Source organism: Antechinus flavipes, chromosome 4 (assembly GCF_016432865.1).
Source record: "Antechinus flavipes isolate AdamAnt ecotype Samford, QLD, Australia chromosome 4, AdamAnt_v2, whole genome shotgun sequence".
NCBI lineage: Eukaryota > Metazoa > Chordata > Mammalia > Dasyuromorphia > Dasyuridae > Antechinus > Antechinus flavipes.
Window position 1 is genome coordinate 382,076,725 of NC_067401.1, and position 25,524 is coordinate 382,102,248.

Here is a 25,524-nt window from a genome sequence, read left to right on the forward strand (position 1 = left end):
GATCAACAATGATGGACTTGGCTCTTTTCAACAATGAAGTGATTCAATGCAGTTTCAATAGACTTGGTACAGAAATGCCATCCACATCTAGTGAGAAAACTATGGAGACTAAATGTGGATCAAAGCATAGTATTTTCACCTTGTTGTTGTTCATTTGTTGGACTTTTCTTTCTCATGGTTTTTCCTTTTGTTCTGATTTTTCTTGCCCAACATGACAAATATGGAAATATGTTTAAAAGGATTGTACATATTTAACCTATATCAGGTTACTTGCTGTCTTGGGGAGGGAGAAGGGAAGGGAAGGAGAGAGAAAAAATTGGAAAACAAAGTCTTACAATAATGAATGTTGAAAACTATCTTTACATATATATGGAAAAATAAAATACTATTGAGGAAAAAAGAAAATGTCAGCTCCTTGAAGGTAGAATATATTTGTATTTGTATCTCCAGCTTTTAGCACAGTAATGGCATAAATACTTCCCTTCCTGTAAGAAATAATAGATATAGATACAGAAGCGTGTGAGTCCATATAAATCAATATATTGGGAAATAAGCAGAACCAGCTATACAAGAGGCACAGTGAACTATGATGACAATATACATGGAAAAAGCCAAAACCCAAACCAAATGCTTATATAATTGAAAGATCAAAGTTGTCCTTGGAGAAGAGATGAGAAATGCACATCTTCTCTCCCCTTGTTCCAGAGGTGAGAACTACAAGTGCAGTGTGTGTGTGTGTGTGTGTGTGTGTGTGTGTGTGTGTGAGAGAGAGAGAGAGAGAGAGAGAGAGAGAGAGAGAGAAAGAGAGAGAGAGAGAGAGAGACCTTGGACAGGTCGCATTTGTCAGACTCAGTTTCTTCAATAACAAGATAATAATAGCACTTCCCTCCCAGGTTTGTTGTGAGGATGAAATTGTAAAGCATTTAGCAGAGCACCTGACAGAGTAAATGCTTAATGAATACTTCCCCCTAAAGGACTAGTAGCAGCAATAGAAGAAAGGAGACCATCATCCCAACACTTCTGGGGTTTGGCTTGTAAATGAAATATGGAAAATCTCAGGAAAGATAGTTTGTTTGATTCTATGACTTTCATTTCTTGCTTGGGGCATTATTGTTTAAACTTTGTGGTGGCTGTTGTTGTTGATGGCTACTGTTATGCAATAGCAATACTTTGTAGGACAAGAAGGAAGAAGAAAGGTTGCTGGGAATCTAGACTCTTTATTGTAGAGCTAAAGAGATTCTTGAAAGTCATCTAGTCCAGTGGTACCAAATTCAAATAGAAATGGGAACCAGTAATCAATTAATCAATAATCATTTATTCAGTGTCTATCATTTGTCAGATACTGTACATAAGGATCCCAGAATGCAAGCATGTTGGCTTAATTTTAAAATGTAATGTTAGCTACATTTTATTTTATTTTCATTTATTTTGTCAATTATTTCCCAATGACATTTTAATCTAGTTCAAGATACCTCTTGCCTAGTCCAAGGATTCTTAACCTGACTTATAGATAGCTTTCAAGGGATCCATGAACTTGAATGGCCAAAAAAAAAGAAGACATCTTTATTTCAATATCATGTTTCCTTTGTAATCCTAAGTATTTTATTTCATATTGCTAAAATATTTTATTTTTAAAATCATTATTCTGAGATTGGGTCCATTGGCTTTGCCAGACTCCCCAAAATGATCTGTAACATACATACAAAGGTTAAGAACTCCAGATCTAGTCCAATGACTTTAATTTATAGATGGGGATACTGAGATCCAGAGAGCTAAAGTAATTGAAGTTACAGGAGTGCCTAAGGATTTGAAGACTGATTCTAAATCTAGCATTTCTTCCCATTGCATTGTGCTGCTTCCCATAGCCCCAGTTTCTCATTTCTTGCCCTGGGATGGCAAGAATTGAAGAGGGAATCACATCAGCTGATTTCCAGTTTGGAAACAGAACAGCATTTTGCTTGGGCATTTTGGGGCTGCATGAGTGATGATGTGGGCCCATAACCTCAATCCTCTCATGGCCCCTGATGAGGCATGTTAGATTGTCTGTCCTACTTAAAGAATGTCTCCTGTATTTCCAAGACACTAAAAATATTCGTGCTCTCATCTCTGTCCCTATAAGCATGAGGATTGATGAGCAGTTTAAAATATATATCATCATACTGTGCTTGGCAACCTTCTTTCACTACCTTCTCTGGATTTTCTCATCTCTGTATTCTCACATTCCAGAATAGTTTTCTGGTCTCCCATCAGAGGAATACAACAGAAGCATGTTCCATTTGGTCAGGAGCATAGGTGACAACAGGTGAGACTTTTCTCGGGCACTGGAAGCATGGCACATTGGCATAAATGGCAAAATCATCTTCCTTCTGGGCAACCAGGCTGATCACATTGGAATATATTGCATCAGGTTGGTAATGTACAGCCTTACAAGAGAGAATATCAGGTTAGATAGAACATCATAAACTTCTGGTCTCCCAAAACCACATTGATTTATCTGTTTGATAAATGAAATGCTGAGATCTCAGTGTGCAATTATGAGGGATGTGGCTAACTTTGGGGATGAGAGAAAAGAGCAAGGGAAAGGCAGATAAATTTGGTTGGTCAGAGGGAATTAATCACTCCATTTGTTTCAAGGTTGTTCAGTTGTACTTAATGATATTCAGGTAACTCCTGAATGGATATCATCAAACTTATTCATGTCATTGCATAACAAATCATTAATACATCATAATATAATAATTGTCTAGTGTACTGGATAAGACCTTGGTCAAAATTCTGACTCTGATTTATAGGATGTGAGGTTTAGAGCTAGAAATGACCTCCAAAGGCCATATAATCCCCATCCCCATCTTACTTTATTAAAAAAGTGGGGCTCAGAAGATTAAATTAAGCAATCCATGGACATACAAATTGTAAATAGTAAAGGTGGAATTTGAATATAAATTCTCTGACTCCAAATCCAATGTTCTTCTATTATATCACTGTATTTCTGAACTATCTGTATGACCATTGAAAATACACCTACTTCCCACTGCCCTAAGCAACTAAGACTATAACTTATAGATAAGTGCTCATATTTCTCAGTGCAGGTAGTTTCCATACCAAGAGTTCCCAACACTGAGCTTTAGACCAAAAATAACAATAATGACCACTCTATTATAATATCCCCAAACTAGGAAGTACCATTGTTCAATCACTAATAAGTTTTTGTAAAATAATTCCTATAGAACTATTTGCTAGTATAATGTCACTTCTTTAGAACAAAGTAAGATCTTAGGTGAGGTTAACCAGTATTTGTTTGTCCATTGTTCATGTCTGAGCCGTCTAAAAAATAGCATGAAAATGCTTGACTTAAAGATTTGGGTGTACTTCGTTTTCCTCTTTTGATCTCTTACCTTAGACTTGAAGAGAATGTTGTCCCATCTCTTCTGTTTCTTAAATATCCCTAGAAAATAAATAAAGCCCAGAGTCAGACAAAAAAGGGAAAGCTCATTCCTTAAATATGTTGATCTACCCCATTAGTGTGACTAACTTTGAACTTCCTCTTAATTCCTGATTCTCAGAAGGAAAAGCAGCTCTCTGCCTCTGATAATATGGAAATATATTTTGTATGAATTCACATGTGTAAGGTACTATGTTACTTAACTTCTCAAGAGGTGAGGGAGGACTGGAAAGAAGGAGGAGAGTTCAGAACTTGACATTTTAAACAAAGAATTTTTTTTAAATTTATATGTAATTGGAGACTTTCAGGGCTGGAGCCAAGATGGTGGAGTGAAGCCAGGAAGGTGCTAGAGTTCTCCCAGATTCCCTCAAAAAGCACATAAATCAAGCCTTTGGACAGAGACTGATGGAATGAAACTGCTCTCCAGTTCAAGATATATTGGAAAAACTTTAAGAAAGGTCAGTCTCATTAGGTGAAAATTGTGTTCAGCCCAGCTCCAAAGACTCTGGGAAAGCAGGTGAGATGTTCTTAATCACAGGAAATCAGCAACTGAGATCCTGGGTCCTGGCTCAGTAAAGGATCAGATCAGTAGGGAAGCCCCTAGTCCCATTTCAGAAGGCAAACTCTGGGAAACCAGGCTGTTTCCTGAAAAGAGCAGATAAAGCTACCTCCTGCAAACACAAGGGGCCCCTCTATTCAAAGCCAAGACTCAGATCAGCACAGGAATCTTGGGACAGCGCCCCCTTTATATCAGGAGCAGAGCTCACCCATAAAAGTAAAAAAAAGAAAAAATACCAAAAGAAAAGAAAAGAAAATTAGCAATAAACAGAAAAGAGCTTTAATTATAGAAAGCCACTATGGTGACAGGGAAGACCAAAATACCAACTCAGGCAAGGACAAAATGTCCACAGAGGAAATCTCAAAGAGTGATATGAATTGCCTTCAAGCCCAAAGAGGCTTCCTCTAAAGTGTTCATAAAAGACTTTAAAAGACAAATAAGAGAAATAGAAGAAAAATGAGAAAAGAAATGAGATATATGCAAGAGAGAGTCAACAGTTTAAACAAGGAAGGAAGTTTCTTAAAAAAAAATACAATTGGCCAAATGCAAAAAAAAAAAAAAATTGAAGAAAACAACACCTTCAAAAATAGAATTAAGCAAATGGAAAAAGATACAAAAGCTAACTGAAGAAAATCATTCATTAAAAACTAGAACAGAGAAAATGGAAGCTAATGACTCTGTGAGACAAGAATCAATCAAACAAACTAAAAAGAATGAAAAAATGGAAGAAAATGTGAACTACCTCATTAGAAAAACAGCCAACCAGGAAAATAGATGCAGAAGAGACAATTTAAAATTTATTGGTCTACCTGAAGGCATGACCAAAAAAAGACCCTGACTAGCATTCTTGAAGAGATCATCAAGGAAAACTGCACCCGATATTTTAGAAAGAGAGGGAAATAGTTATTGAAAGAATTCATTGATCACCTTTGGAAAGAGATCCTACAAAGAAAACCTGAAAGGGAGATTGTTATAAAACTCCAGAACTATAATATCAAGAAAAAAATACCGTAAGCTGCCAGACAAAAACTAATTCAACTATCAAGAAAGAACAGTCAGGATTACTCAGGATCTGGCAGCTTCTACAATAAAGGGTCAGGGGACCTGAAATGACATATTCTGGAAGGTAAAGGACCCAGGGTTACAACCAAGAATTAACTACCCAGTGAGACTGACCATCATCTCTCAGAGGAGGCAATAGATCTTCAATGAAGTAAGAGACTTTCAATCACTTCTATTGAAAAAAAAAAGCAACATGCAAATAGAAAATTTAACTTATCAATACAGGACTCAAGAGTATAAGCATAGAAATGTAAATGGGGGGAAATATATATATTATTTAAAGGTTTTAATATCCCTAAAAGGGAAAGTGACATCTGTAACTCTTGGGAACTGTATCTGTTACCGGGGCAAACAGAGAAGGGCATCACATGGACAGAAGATGTGGTTATGAATGGACTCTGATGTGATGATATCAAAGAAAAAGACGTTAAGAGGTGGAAAAAGGTCTGTACTGAAAGAAGAGGAAAGGGAAGGTATAAGGAGACAAATTAGATCACATGAAGAGGCACAAAAGATTTATTACAATTGAGGGAAAAAAGAAAGGGGAATAAGGATTGTCTGAAGCTTGATTTCATCAATTTGTCTCTAAAAGGGAATAACTTAATTATTCAGTTGGGTATAGGAATTTGTCTAATCCTAATAAAGAAGTAGAAGGAGAAAGAGGAAAGAAAAAGGAGGGGTTGGGTAGAAAGGAGGGCAGAAATACTTAGAAAAAAGGTAAGAGAAGGGGAAAGGGGTAATAGGAGATAATGTAGTGGGTAAAGTTGGTCAAAAAACCCCACTAGTAAGGACTGCGTGGAAAGAGAGAACAAAAATATATATATACGGAGAAAATAGGATGGGGGAAATACAGAGTTGGTAAATTCACATAGTGAATGTGAATGGAATGAACTCTCCTATAAAATGAAAGCAAATTGCAAAATGGATTAAAAAACAATCCTACAATATGTTGTTTACAAGAAACACATTTGATACAGTGAGATACATACAGAATAAGGGTAAAAGTATGGAACAGAATTTATTATGCTTCAACTGAAGTAAAAAAAAAAAAAGCAGGAGTAGCAATTCTGATCTCAGATAAAGCAAAAGTAAAATTGATTTAATTAAAAGAGATAAGGAAGGAAAGTACAACTTGATAAAGAATACCACAAACAATGAAGTAGTAACATACTAAATGTATGCACTGAGGGCAGCTAGGTTGCCCAGTGAATAGAGAACCAGCCCTGAAGTCAAGAGAACCTGAGTTTAAATTTGGTCTGAGATACTTAATACTTCCCAGCTGTATGATCCTGGTCAAGTAACCTTAACCTCAATTGCTAAATCTTTAAATGTATATGCACCAAGTGGTAGAGCATACAGATTCCTAGAGAATATATTAAGCCAGTTACAGGAAGAAATAGACAGCAAAACTATATAAGTTTTACCTTACCCTTTCAAAATCAAACAAGTCTAACCACAAAATAATCAAGAAAGAAGTTAGGGAGGTTAATAGGATCCTAGAAAACCTAGATTTGATAGATTTCTATGTTGGAATACACAGGAGAGCTGTTGACAGTGGTTGCTGGAGATCCAACAGAGATCTGCAGAACGGATTTTCTCTTGTGAGAGGATGATACAAGGAGACTGAGAGGCAGTCTCTTTGAGATTTCTTCTGTGGATATTTTTTTTTTTTGCTTAGGCAATCGGGGTTAAGTGACTCGCCTAGGGTTACACAGCTAGGAAGTCTTATTAGATAAATGTAATGTTCTGGTTGGTTTTCTGGAGGTCTCTGGACCAGCCTTCCTTTCAGTAGAGTAATCACCATGAGAATAGCCAGGTGTTAAAGTCTTCTTGCCTGGGGCCTGGACTAGCTTGGTCTCAGTGGAGGAAATGCAGGAGGACAGGCCAACCACCATGGTGGTGTGAGATGGACTCAATCTGTCCCACTGAGTTTGTTCCAGCTTATATGCTCTATTATAATTACATTATCATAGGTGTTAATCTTGTAGAACTATATTAAGTACTAAGTACGAGTACTGAACTAGAGAACTATTAATCACCATACTAAACTAGATAACCATTGTCTTATCAATTCCACTGACTTAATACCTTGTTAAGAATCCTTGTTTCAAGTACAGAGTTTTGTCCCATAACAGATAAACCTCTGGTTAATTTGCTTAGAAAAAAGAAAGAAAAAAAATCATTTGTATTAAAAATGAAAAGGATGAACTTACCACCAATAAAAAAGAAATTAAAGCAGCTACTTTGTTCAACTGTATGACAGCAAATTTGACAGCCTAACCAAAATGGATGAATATTTGCAAAAATATAAATTGCCAAGATTAACAGAAGAGGAAATAAATTACTTAAACAATCCTATTTTAGTAAAATAAATAGAACCATTAATGAACTTCCTAAGAAAAAAATCTCCAGGGCCAGATACTTTCACAAGTGAATTCTACAAAACATTTAAAAAACAATTAATTCCAATACTATGTAAACTATTTGGAAAAACAGGGAGTCCTGCCAAATTCCTTCTATGACAAATATGGTATTGACACCTAAATCAGGAAGAGCCAAAAAAGAGAGTGAAAATTACAGACCAATCATCATAATGATTATTGATGAAAAAATTTTAAATAAAATATTAGCAAAGAGATTACAGCAGTTTAACAGCAGAATAATACACTGTGGCCAAGTAGAATTTCTACCAGGAATGCAGGGCCAATTCAATATCAGGAAAACTATTACCATAATCGACCATATCAAGAACAAAACCAACAGAAATCATGTGACAATCTCAAAAGATGCAGAAAAAGCTTTTGACAAAATACAGTACCCAATTCTATTAAAAATGCTAAAGGGAATAGGGATAAAGGAAGTTTTCCTTAAAACAATAAGCAATATGTAACTAAAACCAATGGCAAGCATTATTTGTAAAGGAGAGAAACTGGATGCGTTCCCAATAAGATCAGGGGTGAAAAAAGGATGGCCATTATCACCACTATTATTCAGCATTGTACTAGAAATGTTGGCTTTAGTAATAAGGAAAAAAAAAAGAAATTAAAGGAAAAAATTATATGTAATTGAAAAAAATTCAAAGAAGAAATAAAAATGTATTTTTTTAAAAGAAAAAACTATATGGTCCAACCAAGAGTGTGTTGCTATTTTTTATTAACAACCAGACTTCTGAAAAACCAAAAAAAATTCTGTTTAAACTTCATTATTATCATTTTCTCTATCATTTTCTTAAGTCTAGACAATCAATAAAATAGAAATTCAAGACCTAAAAAATTGATCCTCTATTAGAAATCTGCTTAGTGCTTGCAATTTACACAATTTATACAACCAGTTTAAAGTGTGTCCAAGAGGTGTCCAAGTGTGACCCAGATCCAGCCCATGTGTCTATTATCTCCTGTAGAAGCATATCATTCCAATTAATCAGATCTTTCCTTCTCTTCTTCCCAGGTAGGCTGACTATGTCCATCGTGGGCACTTAATAAATAGTTGATAAATGCCAAAGAAACTCACTCTTGTTCCTCCAGTTCTTCATTATCATAGACATGATACCAACGGAAAGCAGGATGAGAATGAGCACACCAGCAGAACAGGTAAGGGTGGTGATAACTATGATAAAGCTGAAGAGAGACAAAGAGGAGAAATGAGCAAAGCCTCCCCATTTGGATTCAGTACTATGCCATGAAGTGACCCTGCCTACCTTCTATACTTTCCTTGCTTCAACTCCTTCATCTTCCCTTTGTTCCAATCTCCAAAGTCCATGTATTCTCAGGCTATGGATACCATATGGCCCCTCTTACATGGCTAATCTCTTAGAATTACCAGTCTTACATACTGGTTTCTTACTTACCTGGTGTTGTCATTAATTAATGGACTGATGGTAGTATTGCTATTTCCTAGAAAGAAAAAAGAAAATGTGGTAGCCTGATTGAAGTTCAAATAAGCACATGTAATCTCTAGTTCTTTCCCCAGATCTAAAGTCCTAAGATTCTTATAATCATATTAAGGGAAACATATGTTTAAAATAACTAATATTTCATTGCCAGTCACATAGGAAGCCCATCACCTAAAATGTCCTGTAAAGTTGCTAGTGTAAATATCATTACCCCATTTTCAGATGTGAAAGCTAAGACTCAGAGATATAAAATGACTTGCCTGAATTCATACAATTATTAAGAGGAAAAGCCAGGATCAGTTTCCAAGATTTCTGGTTTCAAATTCAGTGCTTTTTCATTAGGGACAGAAGAACTGAGAGGGGATAGAATCATCAATAACAAAGAGCTTCTAAAATGGAACAATTAGAAGGATGGAAGGTGCAATTAGATAGATGGATATGATTAGATAGGTGTTATTATTAGAAGATGTAGAAGGATGATTATGAATTAGGGAGCGTGTGGAAGACACACTAAAATTTCCTCTAAGAACTGCTTTGGCTGTATCCCATAAATTTTGGTATGTTGCCACATTATTGTCATTCTTCTGGATGAAATTATCAATTGTGTCTATGATTTGTTTTTTTTTTTTTATCCACTCATTCTTTAGAATTAGATTATTTAGTTTCCAACTAATTTTTTTATCTATTTTTCCTGACCCTTTATTATATGTAATTTTTATTACATGATCTGAAAAAGATGCATATACTATTTCTGTCTTTCTGCATTTGATTTTGAGGTTTTTATGCCCTAAAACATGGTCAATTTTTGTGTAAATTTCATATATTATCAAGAAAAAATGTATATTCCTTTCTGTCCCCATTCAATTTTCTCCACAGGTCTAACATACCTAACTTTTCAAACATTCTATTTACCTCTTTAACTTCTTTCTTATTTATTTTGTGGTTTGATTTATCTAGGTCTGATAGAGTGAGGTTGAGATCTCCCATTATTATAGGTTTGCTGTCTATTTCTTCTTGCAGCTGTCTTAACATTTCCTTTGGGAATTTGGATGCTATACCACTTGGTGCATACATGTTTAGTATTGATATTACTTTATTACCTATGGTGCCCTTTAGCAAGATGTAGTTTCCTTCCTTATCTCTTTTAATTAGATCTATATTTGCTTTTGCTTGATCTGAGATCAGGATCACTACCCCTGCTTTTTTTTTTTTAACTTCAGCTGAAGCATAATAGATTCTGCTTTAGGCTTTTAGCTTTACTCTGCATGTATCACTCTGCTTTAAATGGGTTTCTTGTAAAAAAATATTTTGTAGGATTCTGGCTTTTAATCCAGTCTGTTATCTGCTTCCATTTTATGGAGAATTCACTCCATTCACATTCACAGTTAAAATGACTAACTGTATTTCCCACTATCTTGTTTTCCTCAAATTATACTTTTCTCTTTATTTTTCCCCTTTTCCTTCCCTCAGTGTTTTTCTTCTGATCACCACCTCTCAATCAGCCCTCTCTTTTTACAGCCCTTCCCCCCTTTTTTATACCTTTCCCCTTCTACTTTTGTTCTTCCTTCTATTAGTCTCCCCCTTTCCTTTCACTTTTCCCCTCCTACTTCTCTATCAAACTATATATGTATGATTTCTCTCTTTGAGCCAAATCTGAAGAAATTAAGATTCACATAATGCTCATTACCCCTCTCTTCTTTCCCTCAATTGTAATAGGTCTTTTTTGCCTCTTCATGTGATGCAATTTATCCCATTTTACTTCCCCTTTCCTCTTCTTCCAGTACAATCCCCTTTCCACTCTGATTTTCTTTTCTGTATCACAATAAAGTCAAATTATAACTACATCCTCTAAATATATCCCTAACAAAGATACAGGTCTCAAGAGTTAAACTTAACATCTTTGTGGAAGGTACTCTAGTGGAAAAGGTTAGCACATATTTTGCATAAAGTAAGTGTTTAATAAATGACTTTTAATTGAATTGAAATTAATTTGTGCATGCATTATGCCATCTCATTAGGTCACAAGATCCATGAGAGGAAGTACCATATTTTAACTAGCTTTTTAAACTTGCCCTCAGCACTTAGCATGCTGTATTTCACAAAGTTGGTGCTTAATAAATGCTTGTGGCATTTATTTGAACATTTGGAAGCACATAAAGGTTTGGAATTGGCTAGACAGAAAGGAGGGTATATAGGAGATGGAGCTATTATTTGTTATTTTGATGCCAAATGAAGAAGTAGGAAATATCTGTGGGGCAAGCCTCCTGGAAACGTGCCTTAAGATCAATTTTATAATACAAGATAGCAAAATAATACAAGGAGCAATTATGATGAATTTAGCTGTGTAGAAGAGAGAATTAGTTATTATAGTGATTTCTTCACCTGCTGAATGAATGCATACGTTAAAAATTTTTTGCCCTCTAAGTTTTGGTGCCCTGAGAAAAATTCTTGATTCCTCTCCATTGTTACATCTCTGGTGGGAAATGATGCTTGCTTTTGATCAATATTGTGTAGGGAGATCAGAAGATGAAGAGTCAGAGGTGTAAGTCTGATCTCCCTCCAGTTAAGTACCAAGGCCATGACTCACTATGACAGGTTATTAACATTGCAATAGAATTTATCCTAAGACCTCTGGGCATGGATGCCACAAAAAAGCTGCTCCTAACAGCAATCTAATTTCCTTTTCTCCCCCTTTATAAAGTAGAGATGAATGATTTATCACTTGCATTCAGGAATTCTTTTCCAGTAAAGTGGAAAGGCAAGATTTCTGGTACTTGGAACTGACTTCTCAGAGACATGAGTTAGTTTAGAGGTATCAGCCATTGTGGAGTGGAATGGAGAAATTGTTGAGAAAGGAGGAAGCCATCTAAGATCAATCAGGAAATAATGACATCAGGAGATAAACACCAATATCTATTGAGCCTTTTGTTTCCTTAATAACTTTGAAATTGCTATCACTCATACTTCTTCTGGCCCTTTTCCTGCTTCCCTGCTGAGATAATTGACACAGTTACTCATATTTTTGTGAACAGAGAACAGAGGGAAAGCCAGACCAACATAATAAAAATGATAATCCTATGTAAGCTAATATACTTAATCAGTGCCAGTGATAATCATACCAATAGAACTATCAAAAGAATACTTTATAGAGCTACAAAAATGACCCTAAATGCCTTTTCTCAGCCTGAATCCTCCCCTCACTGCCTTCATCCTGTATCAGAGAGTCATACATTATAACCAAGATTTTTTTTTTGAAAAAAAAAAAGAGAAAAAAATCAGCAAAACATTAATAATTTTTAAAAATCTGTTGTCATATTGCAATAGTCTTTTAGATGGCCTTACTGCTTTCAATCATTTTCCCTTTCCAATTCATCTTCACCATAACAGCTGAAGCAATATCCCTACAACCATGTTGAAGTGATAAAATGTCTGTCACTCCCTTGGTCTAGAAGCTTTAGCCACTACTTATTGCTTCCAGAGCTAAATATAAACTTTTATCCATATTCAACATTCACAACCCTTCATGTTCTGGCTCAAGCCTATCTTTTCAGATTTCTTTTTTTCAAATTACTTCTTTGATTCAGTATTTTTGGCTTTGTATTTTTCAGTGTTGGACAGTTGTCATTTAGTTTTTAGTTATTTAGTTTTAGTCAGTTATTCTAATTCTTTGTGAGCCCATTTGAAGTTTCTTGGCAGAGATACTGGAGTGGTTTGCCATTTTCTCCTCCAATTTATTTTTACAGATGAGGAAACTAAGGCAAAAAGAGTGAAGTGATTTGTGCAGGATCACACAGCTAGTAAGTCTAACTTCAAGCCTTGTGATCTATCCACTATATTACCTAGCTTCCATGCCTTGTACAGAATAGAAGCCTAATCAATGATTGTTTCACTGAATTGAATAGCTACATGTCAGGAGAGCATCCCAGCATGAAGCTAGCAGGATAGCTACTGTGTCTGGGCATAAGATTGTCAACTCCTTAAAAGCAAGGACTGTGTTTTGAAGCTGGTTTATGCTGAGCAAATGTTTATTAGATTAAATTGGATTTAACTCAATCCAATTATTATTTCCAATGTACAGAGTTTAAGAAAAACAGTTCCTGTGCTTAAGGTGCTTACATTCCCTTAGAGAGAGAGAGAGAGCATTTATGCAGATGAACATAAGGTAATACTAAGAGGAAAAAATCACTGACAAGTGGGAGCCCAGAAGGGTGGTACCTTTAGTTCTAATGCAGGTGACTGACACCTGAGTCAAAAGGGAGATTGAGGGATTCTTAGAGGCAGAGGTAAGGAGAAGATACCTTCCATGAATAGGTCTCAGCCTTTGCAAAAGCACTGAGGTGGGAACTGGAAAGCTAAATTTAGACCATTTGGATCTAAAATACATGATTTTGTTGTTATTGTTGTTGTTTGGTTGGTTGGTTGGGTTTTTTAAGAGGTAATGCCCTGGGTTACATAGCTAATAAGTGTCTGAAACCATATTTGAACTCCGGTCCTCCTCCTTGTAGGGCTAGTGCTTTATCCAGTGGGCCACTTAGCTGCCCCTTACATGAAGTCAATAAGTCAAAAACGATTATATATTATGAATCTGGAAAACTGAAGGGATAGAGGCTCCTTCAATAGAAATAAGAAGGTTTAGAGGGGGAAAATAAGCAGTCCTGTTTTAGACAAGCTATGTTTGAGACGCCTGCGGGACATCCAAGTAGAAATGTCTAGCAAGTAAAATAAAGATAAAGAACAAGATTAAAATGATAAAAATAGATTTAGAAGTTATCTGCATTTAAAGGATAAATATTATCATGGGATCTCAAAAAGCATTGAATTCAACCCTTCACAATAGGAAATGGAGGATTATGAAGCTCACTTGGGTAGTAACCATCAAACTAGGTTAGAAAAGAAAAGAAAGAAAGAAAGAAAGAAAGAAAGAAAGAAAGAAAGAAAGAAAGAAAGAAAGAAAGAAAGAAAGAGAAAGACACATAGAAAGAAAGAAAGAGAAAGAAGAAAGAAAGAAAGAGAAAGAAAAAAGAAAGAAGAAAGAAAAAGAAAGAAAGAAAGAAAGAAAGAAAGAAAGAAAGAAAGAAAGAAAGAAAGAAAGAAAGAAAGAAAGAAAGAAAGAAAGAAAGAAAGAAAGAAAGAAAGAAAGAAAGAGAAGTTTGGCACTCAAATCTGGGTTCTCTGACTATCTGTGCTGCTAAACTGCCAAGGGTGGTCCTATGGTTTAGCCTGTCTTACCTCTACAGAGTGGGAAGTCATTCTTCAATGAAGTATTAAGGGTTTGGAAGTCCTCAGCCTTATTTTTCTGTGTGCAATTCTTTCCTCTGCCAGCTGTGGTTTTTTCCCAGAGTTCAAGGCTCCTAACACAATCATTCCCTTCTAACCTGCATGGAAGGTGCTCTGAGGTGTTGTGTAGTGGGTAGCAGACACACCATACCAAGGGATTTTCCATTGTCTTCTCTTCCATGGCTCCAGATGCTCCAGGGAGACCTGCTGGAATAGAGAGAAGTATAGACTCTCAGTATTTAAGGGAAGTCCACCCCAAGTCAGAATTAATCAAAGAATCGGCAAGTAGTTATTAAGTACCAATTATGGATAGATCTGGTCATGCCATTTAGAGATATTATGAGGAATTCTTGTACCTGAAGCAAATTCAGGTAAGACAGAGCAAAAGTAGAGGCTAGACAGCAGGGAGGGGGACAGTTTGACCTTGGATATAGTTTTGCCAACAGAACTCTGACTACTACAATATATTCCATGTCTGTAACTAATATGGAAATATTACTTGATTGACTATGTATAACTTATATCAAATTGCTTGCCATCTGAGCCAGGGAGGAGAATAGAGAAGGAGGAAGAGAATTTGGAACTCCTATTTCTAAAAAAAATTTTTTTAATTGTTTTTACATGTAATTGGAGAAAATAAAATATTATTTTTTAAAAAAATAAATTCTATGTCAGGTTTGTATGGTTTTGCCTAAAATGCATATGCTGGATATGTTCATTATTAGGACTTTTAAAACATGAATGAAAAAATGCAAAAGCATTTATCAACTGCAAATGCTATAATAAATGAATTGAAATTGCTTGTTGGAAATGTAGTCATTAGGTGGCATAGTGGATCAGCCTCATGGGATTGAAAGGAGGCTTGAAAATGAAAAGAGATAGTATATGTAGTTCTTTGCAAACCTTAAATCAATATAAAAATGCGTGCTCCCTAGGCAGCTATATGGCACAATGGATAGAGCACAAGCTCTGAAGGTCCTGAGTTCAAATCCAGCCTCAGGCATTTAATACTTCCTAGATATGTGACCTTGAGCAAGTCACTTAATCCCAATTGCCTCAGCCAAAAAAAAAAAAAAAAAAATCTTGCTCTTTATAAAGGGAAAGTTGTGATTTAAGAGGTAGCTAGTTGGACTAAGGGATAGCATATTGGACTTCAAAGACAGAACTATCTGAGTTCAAATCCTACCTCATGTATTTACTAGTTGTGTGGCCTTGGTCAAGTTATTGAATATCTGCCTCAGTTTATTCCATTTCTAAAATCAAGATATTGGACTCTAAGGTCCCTTCCAACTTTAAACCTATGGTACTAAATTCAATCCCTTCATTTTAGAGATAGAAAAAAACAAGGTTGAAAGGGGTTCAAAGGCTTACCCAGAGTCATGCAAACAAGGGGTTAGAAGAAGGATTCAAACTCAGATGTCCCTGACTCCCAAGCCTGGCTCTATGCATTGAGCCACCTGACCTCTAAGGTTATTTTTAGTTCTAAATCTGATACTATTAATTTCTTAAAGCAAAGCTTTTCTTCTCTCTTCTCCAAAAGAACACATCTCCAGGTCATTCCCCTTGGCAGTGAATGAGTTATTTATTAAGCATAAAAGAATTCTGTTAGGGGAACAGCTAGGTGGTACAGTGGGTAGAGAACCAGTCCTGAAGTCAGGAGGACCTGAGTTCAAATCTGGTCTCAGACACTTAATACTTCCTAGTCCCTAGGCAAGTCACTTAACCCCATTTGCCTTGAAAGGAAAAAAAAAATGTCTTAGGACTTGGCTTCCTACCTATGGGTTAATCTGCTCACCTATACAATCTGTTGTCCATCATTATTTTACCTTACAATCTAACCTCTTGGGAAGATCTCTCCCTATTTTTAGAATAATGGTAATGCACACTTTAGCCCAATTGAAGAACACTAATTCCTGGGATTCTACATAACAACTTTCTGCCTTCTAAATTTGAGTCTTCTGAGCCTACATCACTATCCAACCACTGTCCTACAATGTCTGGGGACAAGAAAATGGGATCATTATTAATGGGTGTCACATATCTTTTCCGTAAAAAGAGGAAATCCCATTACTGACATCCAAAGAGCTGCCAATCTCTGGAAATTGGAGGGCTACTGCTCCATCTTTGGTGTCAAAACCCTCCCCTAGCCTTTGGGGGAACTGTCACCTTTCCCCATCCTTCCACACATATACACTAGCTTCAGAGGCTGGTTCTCATAACCTAATAGAGGTTTTGGTAGACTCACCTTGAGACCTAGAAAAGTACAGAGCACTCCAGTCCTGCTTCTAGCATTTTGCTCATAGCTCTGATGACTGCCTACAAAGAATGCCTTCTTCTTTTTTTAATACTTCAATCAGAATTTAACAAACATTAAATAAAATTAGTGTTTCCATATGCTTTATAAAAAAGAAGAAGGGGCTGTACATGAATCTGTGAATTTCTTTTATGGAACATTTCTTTTAATATATATTTTTCAATACAGCTAATTCAGTTGTGTCACTTCTCAGGATGTGGCCTGTGTCTTTCCTCCCTGGGTGTGGTGTTTAGTTTATCAACAAATCACTCATTTGGAGGGCAGTTGCTGTTAATGGAAAATGTAATATGCAGAGGAGTATCTGATTAATTTCTCTTTTCCTTGGGTCACTAAATGGAAATCTAATTTATTTAATAAACAGGCCTCTAAATCAGACAGAAGAGAGAGAGTACCCAGAAAGTTGGGTCCAAAACCCTTCAGGGGTTTGGTGAGAAGGCAAACCCCTGGAAGGACCGTACAATGAGAACATCTCTGTGAGATAGTAGTATGTAGTGATACGGGCCAGCAGAAAGTCATGAGGCAAAGATAGCGGTTATATGAAGAGAAAATAAAGTCTGGATATTGATAGTTCTGATGTCATGCTTGACATTCAAGATCTTCCACAGTCTGATACCATTCTTCCTTTCCTAAGTCACAAATCTGATAATAGACACAATTTCATCAAATTGTTAAAAATAGGAGACCGAGGAAGTAGCTTCCCCCAATCAATTCAGTCCTCCATCTCCCCCAAAAGATAGATAGCCAATCTCCCCAGAGATATGGCATAGGGTCATTTCCATCTATCTTTATTTTGTGACAAATAGGTGGTTCAGGGGACAGAGTACTGAACTTGGAATTAGGATGATCTGAGCTTAATCCAACTGCAAATATTTACTAGTTATGTCAGCTACTAAGTTACTTGCTAACTAAGCAAATCCCCTAAACTCTTACCTTATCTGTAAAATGAAGATAATAATAGCACTTATCTCTCAGAATTGTAGTGAGGATCAAATGAGAGCATATTTGTAAAGTGCTTTGCAGACCTTAAAAGTGTTATACAAATCATCATTATCCTTATTTTTATTATCATTATCATCCATATTACACTAGGGCCACCTTTATTCTATAGTCCATGTACATATTACATAAAGATGGGAGTATAAGTGACTTGCCCTAGGTGACTTAAGTGATTGTGAAGGATTTGAACCCAGATTCTCTAACTGAATCCAGTTATGAGGGGGCCATCAACAAGGAGAGAGGGGATTCAGTAGGGAAGAAATAATACAAAAAAGGGGGAGTAGTTGGTGAGGTAGCCAATAAAGACTTCATTATTTTAGCAAGAGCAGCCCAGAGCTGTGGACATTGGGAATATTGGTTCCTCTATCAGTTATGAATTTCTTAACAGAAGACATGAGGATTGGGGAGAGGTTCATTCAAGCTAGCATCTGAACTCCCACTAAAATGTACATAGCATTTCTGGAACTTGAAAATAAGACTTTTGCCTGATTGGGACCTCCTTCCCTTGCAATTTTTTTCCTCTTTAAAATGGTAACCTGTGTGCTAGGAAGATAAGTGAGGAAGGTATTATCTGTCTAGAATATTTCTAAATTTATCCCCCAACCTTCAAGCAATTGCTTTAATATTTATCTTCCAGCAGAAAGCAAAATGCCATTATTCCAAGAGACCTGCAGAGGGTCACCTTTCTCCTGCTACCTTGGGGGAAGGAGAAATAGCAGCAGCAGATGGATGATTCGACTGGAAATAACCCTGATTGAGAAGTATTGCTGTCCTTTGGCTAGCTGCACATCATTGTGACCGAGACAGAAAGCAAACCATCCTGAAATGGTGTTAATGCCAAAAAAATCGCTCTGGGCACATTCCCTGGATTCGTAGACACCCAAGAGCTAGAGCTGAAGTTTGGAAGGCAGTAGCCCAACCCTCTTATTTTTTAGAAAAGGGTGTCTGGACAGACAGATGAAATAACTTGCTCAAGATCACAGGAATGGCATGTAAGTAGCAGAGCAAAGATTTGAATCTGAGATTTGGTTTGGTTTTGAATTCCAACTCTGACTTTTAATAACTTAAGGCTATCAAAGATTCCAAAAGCACCAGGACTTTTGGAACATGATGTGTCTGTAGGCATTGCCTTCCCTGGCTGAATTATAAACTTCTAGAGAGTGGGGACTATTTTCACTGTTGTTTCTGAATGCCCAATACCTCTCGCCTCCATCATTTTTGACACCATATTTCTTTCCAGGATTAGCTCTGGTGGCAGCCATGATATATTATAGCCCTGCATTCAGCTTAAAATCCACTAAAACTAAGATCATTTTCACACCAAACTCTATCTAGCAATGTCACACTTTAGCCTCGTATCGGTACAGTTGTACCCAAGTCTAGGATTTTCTATTTAATTCTACTAAATTTCTTAATTTGAATCCTGGCTCCAAAACTTACTAGCTATGTGACCCTCAGTATAGAGACACTCTGGGTGGTCATAGCACCAAGAAGTTCCAGGGATTTTGTCTTGATTTTAACACTTAAAAGCACCCGAGGGCCATCATGGGTCATTAACAGCTGCATTAGCCGAAACCTATGCCAGAGAGCACAGTGGATAGAGAGCTCAGGGCCTGGAGTCTGGAATATTTATCTTATTATGTTCAAATCTGGCCTCCGCCATTTACTAGTTCTGTGATTCTAGGCAAGTCACTTCACTCCATTTGTCTCAGTTTTCTGTCAAATGAGCAGGAGAAGGAAATGGCCAACCACTCCAGTGGTTTATCAAGAAAACCCCAAATGGGGTCGTGAAGAGTAAATCACGGAAAAAATGTCCTAGTTAGGCTAAGTGACAACCCAGATAAGTGACCTTATAAATATAAATGCTGAACTCCCTGAGTCCATATCCCTACCTCAGAAAAAGTCGGCTAAGGCTCTGAAGGGCTGGCAGATGATTCTCAGTTGAACATGTACCAATTCCTCCTCTACTCTCTCTTTTCATTAAGTTTGCTTGTTTGCCTTACCTTGGGCTAATGTTTTTAGTATTCCTCGGGCATCATTTCAAAACAGGGCAAATCATTCACCTTTTGTTCACACATATTTTTGTATACTTATACAAATATACATACTCACATATATGTATGTATGTACTGTGAATGTATATTTATAAACATGTTCTCTCTTCTAAAAGAACATAAGCTGTTTGAGGGCAGGAGTAATTTTATTTTTGTCTTTGGATCTCCAGCACCCAACATAGTAGGCATTAAATAAATGCTTGTGATTGAATAATTTGTGCCCTATTTACCTCATCTATAAAATGGAAATTTTAAGAATTAAAAAATTCTTACATTGCCCATCTTTCAGTAATATAGTGAGGAAAGCCAAAGCCACTCTATGATATTACTAGAATGTAGTCTTCCAGAGGTCAGGCAGTTATTCATCTGTAAAATAAGGATCTTTGAGGTTCCTTCCTACTCAAAATCCTACAATTCTGTGATTGTTGCACATACTCCATCACCTGGCGTGGTGCTCCTCACATAGGTTGTTAACTGATAGGATTGGATTGGTTTGAAAGAAGGAAGAAAAGGCACAGCTGGGGGGTGTAGTGGATAGAGCATCAGCACTAGAGTCAGGAGGACTTTAATTTAAATCCAGACACTTACTAGGTGCGTGGGCAAGTCACTTCACCCTGATGGCCTACACACATATACACACACAAAAGAAGAAGAGAGGACTTTTTTTTTTTTAATGGACTAGGATGGGGGAAAGGAAAAGAAAAATTTTGGAAAGAGATAACTTGTGTCTGTGCCTCAATTTTTATTTTAAGTGTCCATTCTGATTGAACGTCAAGTCTACCCTGTAAGTTGCCAGGGAAGCCTGTTCTCTGCATTAGGTTAACAATCCATCCTAACCGTGTTCTGTGGTCCCCCATTGTAATGCCAGTTCAGCTCCTGTCTCTGAAGGCCTGTGGGCTTTTTTAGAAAGGAGTGAGTAATTTGTTTTGGAGCCAGGAAATGTTATCATTTATGTTCCTAAGCTCATTTATCATCAAAACTATTTACTGACACTTTCAACTCCTCCCCAGTTATCTTTATTTGTAAATTTCCACAGAGAGAATGGATTTGAAGGCTAATAAATGCTTGGGCTTTTTCCATTTGAACTCCCATTGGAAGACTTATAAATTCAGGGGTAATTATTGCTAGTGGTTCAGCTGGATTCTTGTAAATATAGAAGGTTTTCCACCTCTGATTAAAGCAGCACAATACTAACTACCCTTATTCATTCCTCCATCTCTAGAAGGGAAGCTTGCCTCTACTTAGCTCTGACTTCTCTGCAGCTAGTGGAGAAAAAGATCTTTTTTCTCCTATTCATCAGCCTCCATCCTCAAAGATAGAAGGAGAAAAAGGATGAAGAGAAAAACTGTAGGAGAAAGGGAGGAGGGAAGGAAGGCAGGGAGGATGAGAAAAAGGAGAAGAAGGAGGAAGAAGAAGAGAAGGAAAAAGAAAAAGAAGGTTTAAAGATGATTTGCTAATTCATGTATGTCTCTGAAGGATGATAAAGAAAGAAAACACTATTTATCCTGGAATCCCATTCTAAAGAATTCATTTACCACAGGACACTTAGATTTACTCTCCAGAGATCCTGAGAGCAACTCATTTGGAAAATTAATCTTCATAGGCTTATTTGATGATACAGGGAAAGTGAACAGTAATCAGCAGACAGGAAATAAATGGTTTTGAGCAGAGCCAAGTAGAGTTGGGAGAGAGAAAGGGGGTGATTCTGTTTAGGTTAATCAGACTGGCTACTGTGAAATGCATAATGGAGCTCAACAGCCCTTGAGGTTAAATGGAGTTCTATTTATTCTGGAATTTCATCTCAAAGAAAGATAAAGGTTGTTAGTTAAAAGCCTAAGACATGAGCTTATGAAGGTGTCTCATTTTGTAAGGCTTTTAGGAAATGCTTTTCCCCAAAGAGCACTCCAAAGCCTCAAGAAAAAGCATCTGGGCTTTAGTGCTATTAGAGCAAATCCCTCAAAGATCATAGAATATGGAGTTGGAAGACGCCTGAGAGATCATTTACTAATAACAACTGACATTTACATAATGCTGTAAGGTCAGTAAATTGCTTTATATAGATGATCTCATTTGATCCTCAACAATAACCCCTCCATTGGTAAGGATGTTGGGTATTGTTCTTATTATTCTCATTTTACAGATGAGGGATACCTGAGAAAAGCTAAGTAACTTAACACAGCCAGTGAATGATTCAAGGCAGGAATGAACCCAGGTATTCCTGGTTATAGTTCCAGCACTCTGCTACGAATGAGGTAGAGGAGGATCAGGGACATTAAACGTCTTCACCACGGGCAAGAGGCAGAGGTGGAATTTAAACTGATACACATGTCCTCCATGTCTGGAATGCTCTCCCTCCTCACCTACCTGTCCCGTCCCAATCTGTGGACCTCCAATATCATGTCACCAACTGCCTTCCAGCCATCTCAGACTAGAGGCCCGGCAGACACCTCAAACTCAGCATGTCCAAAGCAGAATTTGTTATCTTTCCCCCAATCCCTCTCCCCCTCCTCTCTTCCCTATTACTGCCGAAGACAGCAGCGTCCTCCCAGTTCCTCAGGCTCAGAGCCTAGGAGCTGTCCTGGATCCCTCACTTTCCCCTTTGCAACGTGCTCCTCTGCTCCTCAGATACTGCTGCCTCTCTGGTCCAAGACCTCATCACCTCCCCTCTGCGCCAGATCAACAGCCTGCTGGAGGCTCCGCCTGCCTCTCTAGTTCGTACTGCATTCAGCCACCAGTCTTCATTCCTACCGTCTCCCTCCTCAGCAAGCTCCACTGGCTCCCAATCTCATCCAGGATCGACTACGAAATGGTCTCTCTGACCCCTCATAACATACTCGCCCCAATCCAGGTTTCCAGTCTTCTTATATCTTATTCAGTGACATCAGCCTCCTGGCCCTCTCCATCTCTCAGTTCCCAGAACTTTCTGTCTGTCGACAGGTCTGGAGTACTCTCCCTCCTCATCTCATGGCTTCGGGGTGTCCAAGTCCTCAGGGAATCCCATCTTGCACAGGAAGCTGTTCTCAACCTCCTCCAAATTCCCGGGCTTTCCCTCCTTTCATTACTTCCTACGGATTTTGCATAGCTTGTCTATACATATTTATCTTGTCTCTCCCATTAGAATGTGAAGCCTTCGAGGGCAAGAACTATCCTTTGCTCCCCTTCCTATTCCCACTGTTTACGCCGCGGCTGGCACATAGTAGGGACTTCACATGTTTCTCTCTCTTGTACAGATATATATATATAGACACACATACTACATATATGCGAGTGTGTAAGTGTATACATACATGTATGTATATATACTTACACATAAATGCGTACATACACCTACAAGATAATTTGGGGGGAAAGACAGTTGCAGTTGGGAGTGGGGAATCAGAAAAGACTTTATATAAAAGGTGGGGCTTGAGCTAAGTCTTGAAGAAAATTAGGGATTCCGAGAGGCAGAGGTCCATAAATCAATTAATATTCATTAAATACATACACATAGAACATACATACACACAGAAAGATGTATGTGCCTACACATACAAATACACATACCCACAAACATACATACATGCCTGTATTTGTTTTATACACATGTACATTTACATATACATGCAGCCACACAGGTGTGTATTTATACACATGCACATGGACACATAAATATACGTGTATAAACATAGGTACACATACCTGTATAAATGCACACAGAGGTGTGTGTATATAAGTGCACACACATATAAATATACATACCCAAAGTACATATACACACATATAAATATATGCACTAACACACATACATGCATACATATACACAGAGGTGTATGTGTATGTATATAAGTGCAAATATATAAATATACATATCCACAAGCATATATACATACATATGAAACATACACATAAACATATATTTATATGTGTACACACATATATACATAGAGATGTATGTGTGTTCATATGCAAGTATACATATATAAATATACATACCCACAAGCATACACACACACACACTATATATATATACTCATTTCACTTTGCCTTTGCATTGAGGGCTGCTTGTAGGTAGGAAGGTCTGGATCCACATCCCACTTCTGACACATATCAATTGTGGAGACTTAGGTACTTTTTGGGCAACTCTGCAAAGTAGCAGATTTTCTCACTCAAGTGCCCTATACCAACGAAAAATCACTGGTCCTTTTCTGTCCCCAGCGCCCAACATGGTGCCCGACCCCTTTCAGGTGTGTAACTGTCCATAGATCAATTGATTCCCTAAATTCATCCCACTGGGACAAGCTAGAGCAACTAAACAATGCTTCACTATAAAACTTTTCATTGCATACACTCCCTGAGGCATGGAGGAAGAGCCAAATACTCCAGCAGCTGGAATCCAGGCTTCTTAGATCTGGGAAATGTGGTAGAAATCATCTAGTTCAACTCATATAGAAGAGAAAACTGAAGTTCAAAGAAACAGGGTAATTTGGCCAAAATCATCAAGCTAAGTAGAGAGAACCAAGAACTTGACTTTCTGATTCTATAAAGATACAATGCAACTCCCTAACTGCCAATAAATATCTTAGTGACCCTAGGAAGTCAATCTCTCTTTCTGGGTCTCTATTTCTCCATCTGTACAATGGGAGGATTAGTCTAGCTATTTCCTAAGGATCCTTCCACTTCAACTTTTTATTATTCTATAAGAACTCACAACAACTCCCTAAATGCCAATGTTGTTGTTATTCAGTTATTTCAGTCATGTCCAAATCTTTGTGAGCCCACGTGGTGTTTTCTTGGCAGAGATAGTGGAGTGTCCTTCTCCAGCTCAGTTGAGGAACTGAGGCAAACAGGATCACACAGCTAGGAATATCTGAGGCCAGATTGGAACTCAGAAGGATGAGTCTCCCTAACTCCAGGCTTGGCACTCTGCCTACTTCAACACCTAGCTGCTCTCTAAATGCAAATGAATATTACTAATTAGAGGTCTGGATGGGACTGCACTAATAAATAGAGGCTAATCTGAAATTTAATTTTACCTACAAGAGCCATTTAAAATAGCTTGCTCTCTTCTAAAAAGCTTCGATTTCCCTTTCATCCACGCTTGCTTTTGCTATTTATTTTAGACAACCAGGCACTGTATTGGAGTGAGACCCAATCCAACCCCCTCAGAGATTCCACACTTTATTATTAGGGTTTCCTTTCTCTTTGCATTCAGGGTTGGGAGTGGCAGTGGAGAAAAAGTACATTATCATTCATAAAAATTAACTTTTTTAGTTAATTTAATTTTTAAAAAGATGATGCTAGCTAAACTAAGTAGGTCCTGTGGGAAGAAAAAGTGGAAAAAGAGCTTTGCCTTTGCTGACCTTACAATGAAGAGGGAAGAGACAGGACACAGAAGTCAAAAAGATAAGCAATAATGTAAGAAAGCATCACCATGCACCCCGTCTCAGAAGAAGCCCCTACACTTGAGACTCAGCTCTTTTCCCCTCAGGACCCTTAGAGTTCAGTACAGGGAGGGACCAACCCAGTCCAATTAAATGATCCCAAATCACAAATGAGTGGGACCCCAAGGAAAAAGAACCCAACTGGGGGGGGGGGGAAGGTGTTACCTGCCACCAGCATCAGAAGCAGCAGGGCCATCGGCTCCAGGAGACCAAGTCTGTTCCAGAGAAGAAGCTTCACCACAAATTGTGCTGTGATGGATTCTCCTCCATCCTCTCCATCCCCAGTGTCTTTCTCAGGCCCCTCCCTCGTGATGAGAGAACGTCTTCATTTCCTGAAGCCAGCCTCCAGCCTAGAGGGAAACATGCAAATTACTACTTAATAGGGCTTGTGGAAGAACTAGCTCCCAGCCTCAGTTTCTTCCTCTGAAAAATGAGGACTGAATGTTTTTTTTGTTTTGTTTTGTTTATTTGGTTTTTACTTCTCTTCCCACTCTCACCCTGAAAACAA

At 37.6% G+C, this 25,524-nt stretch overlaps 1 protein-coding gene across 1 annotated transcript; it reads right to left on the bottom strand.

Annotated features, from left to right (window-relative positions):
* Window positions 1-1,295: 1,295 nt before the first annotated feature.
* On the bottom strand, window positions 1,296-25,275 carry LOC127559946 (uncharacterized). Its single transcript, XM_051994113.1, has 6 exons — window positions 25,182-25,275; window positions 14,185-14,439; window positions 8,911-8,956; window positions 8,574-8,680; window positions 3,396-3,445; window positions 1,296-2,423 (listed from the first exon to the last, which is right to left on the bottom strand). Exons 1-6 carry the CDS (start codon window positions 25,210-25,212, stop codon window positions 2,247-2,249), a joined length of 666 nt encoding a protein of 221 aa, XP_051850073.1. The 5' UTR covers window positions 25,213-25,275; the 3' UTR covers window positions 1,296-2,246.
* Window positions 25,276-25,524: the final 249 nt, after the last annotated feature.

Bases quoted from the DNA above. Each gene is read 5' to 3' on its own strand.
- LOC127559946 (XM_051994113.1), bottom strand. From the start codon at position 25,212: ATGGCCCTGCTGCTTCTGATGCTGGTGGCAG. The intron at 8,957-14,184 runs GTAAGACAGGCT...TTTTCTTTCTAG, and splicing joins TGACTTCCCACTCTGTAGAG to GAAATAGCAATACTACCATC. The intron at 3,446-8,573 runs GTGAGTTTCTTT...TTTATTTTCTAG, and splicing joins GAAGAACTGGAGGAACAAGA to GGATATTTAAGAAACAGAAG.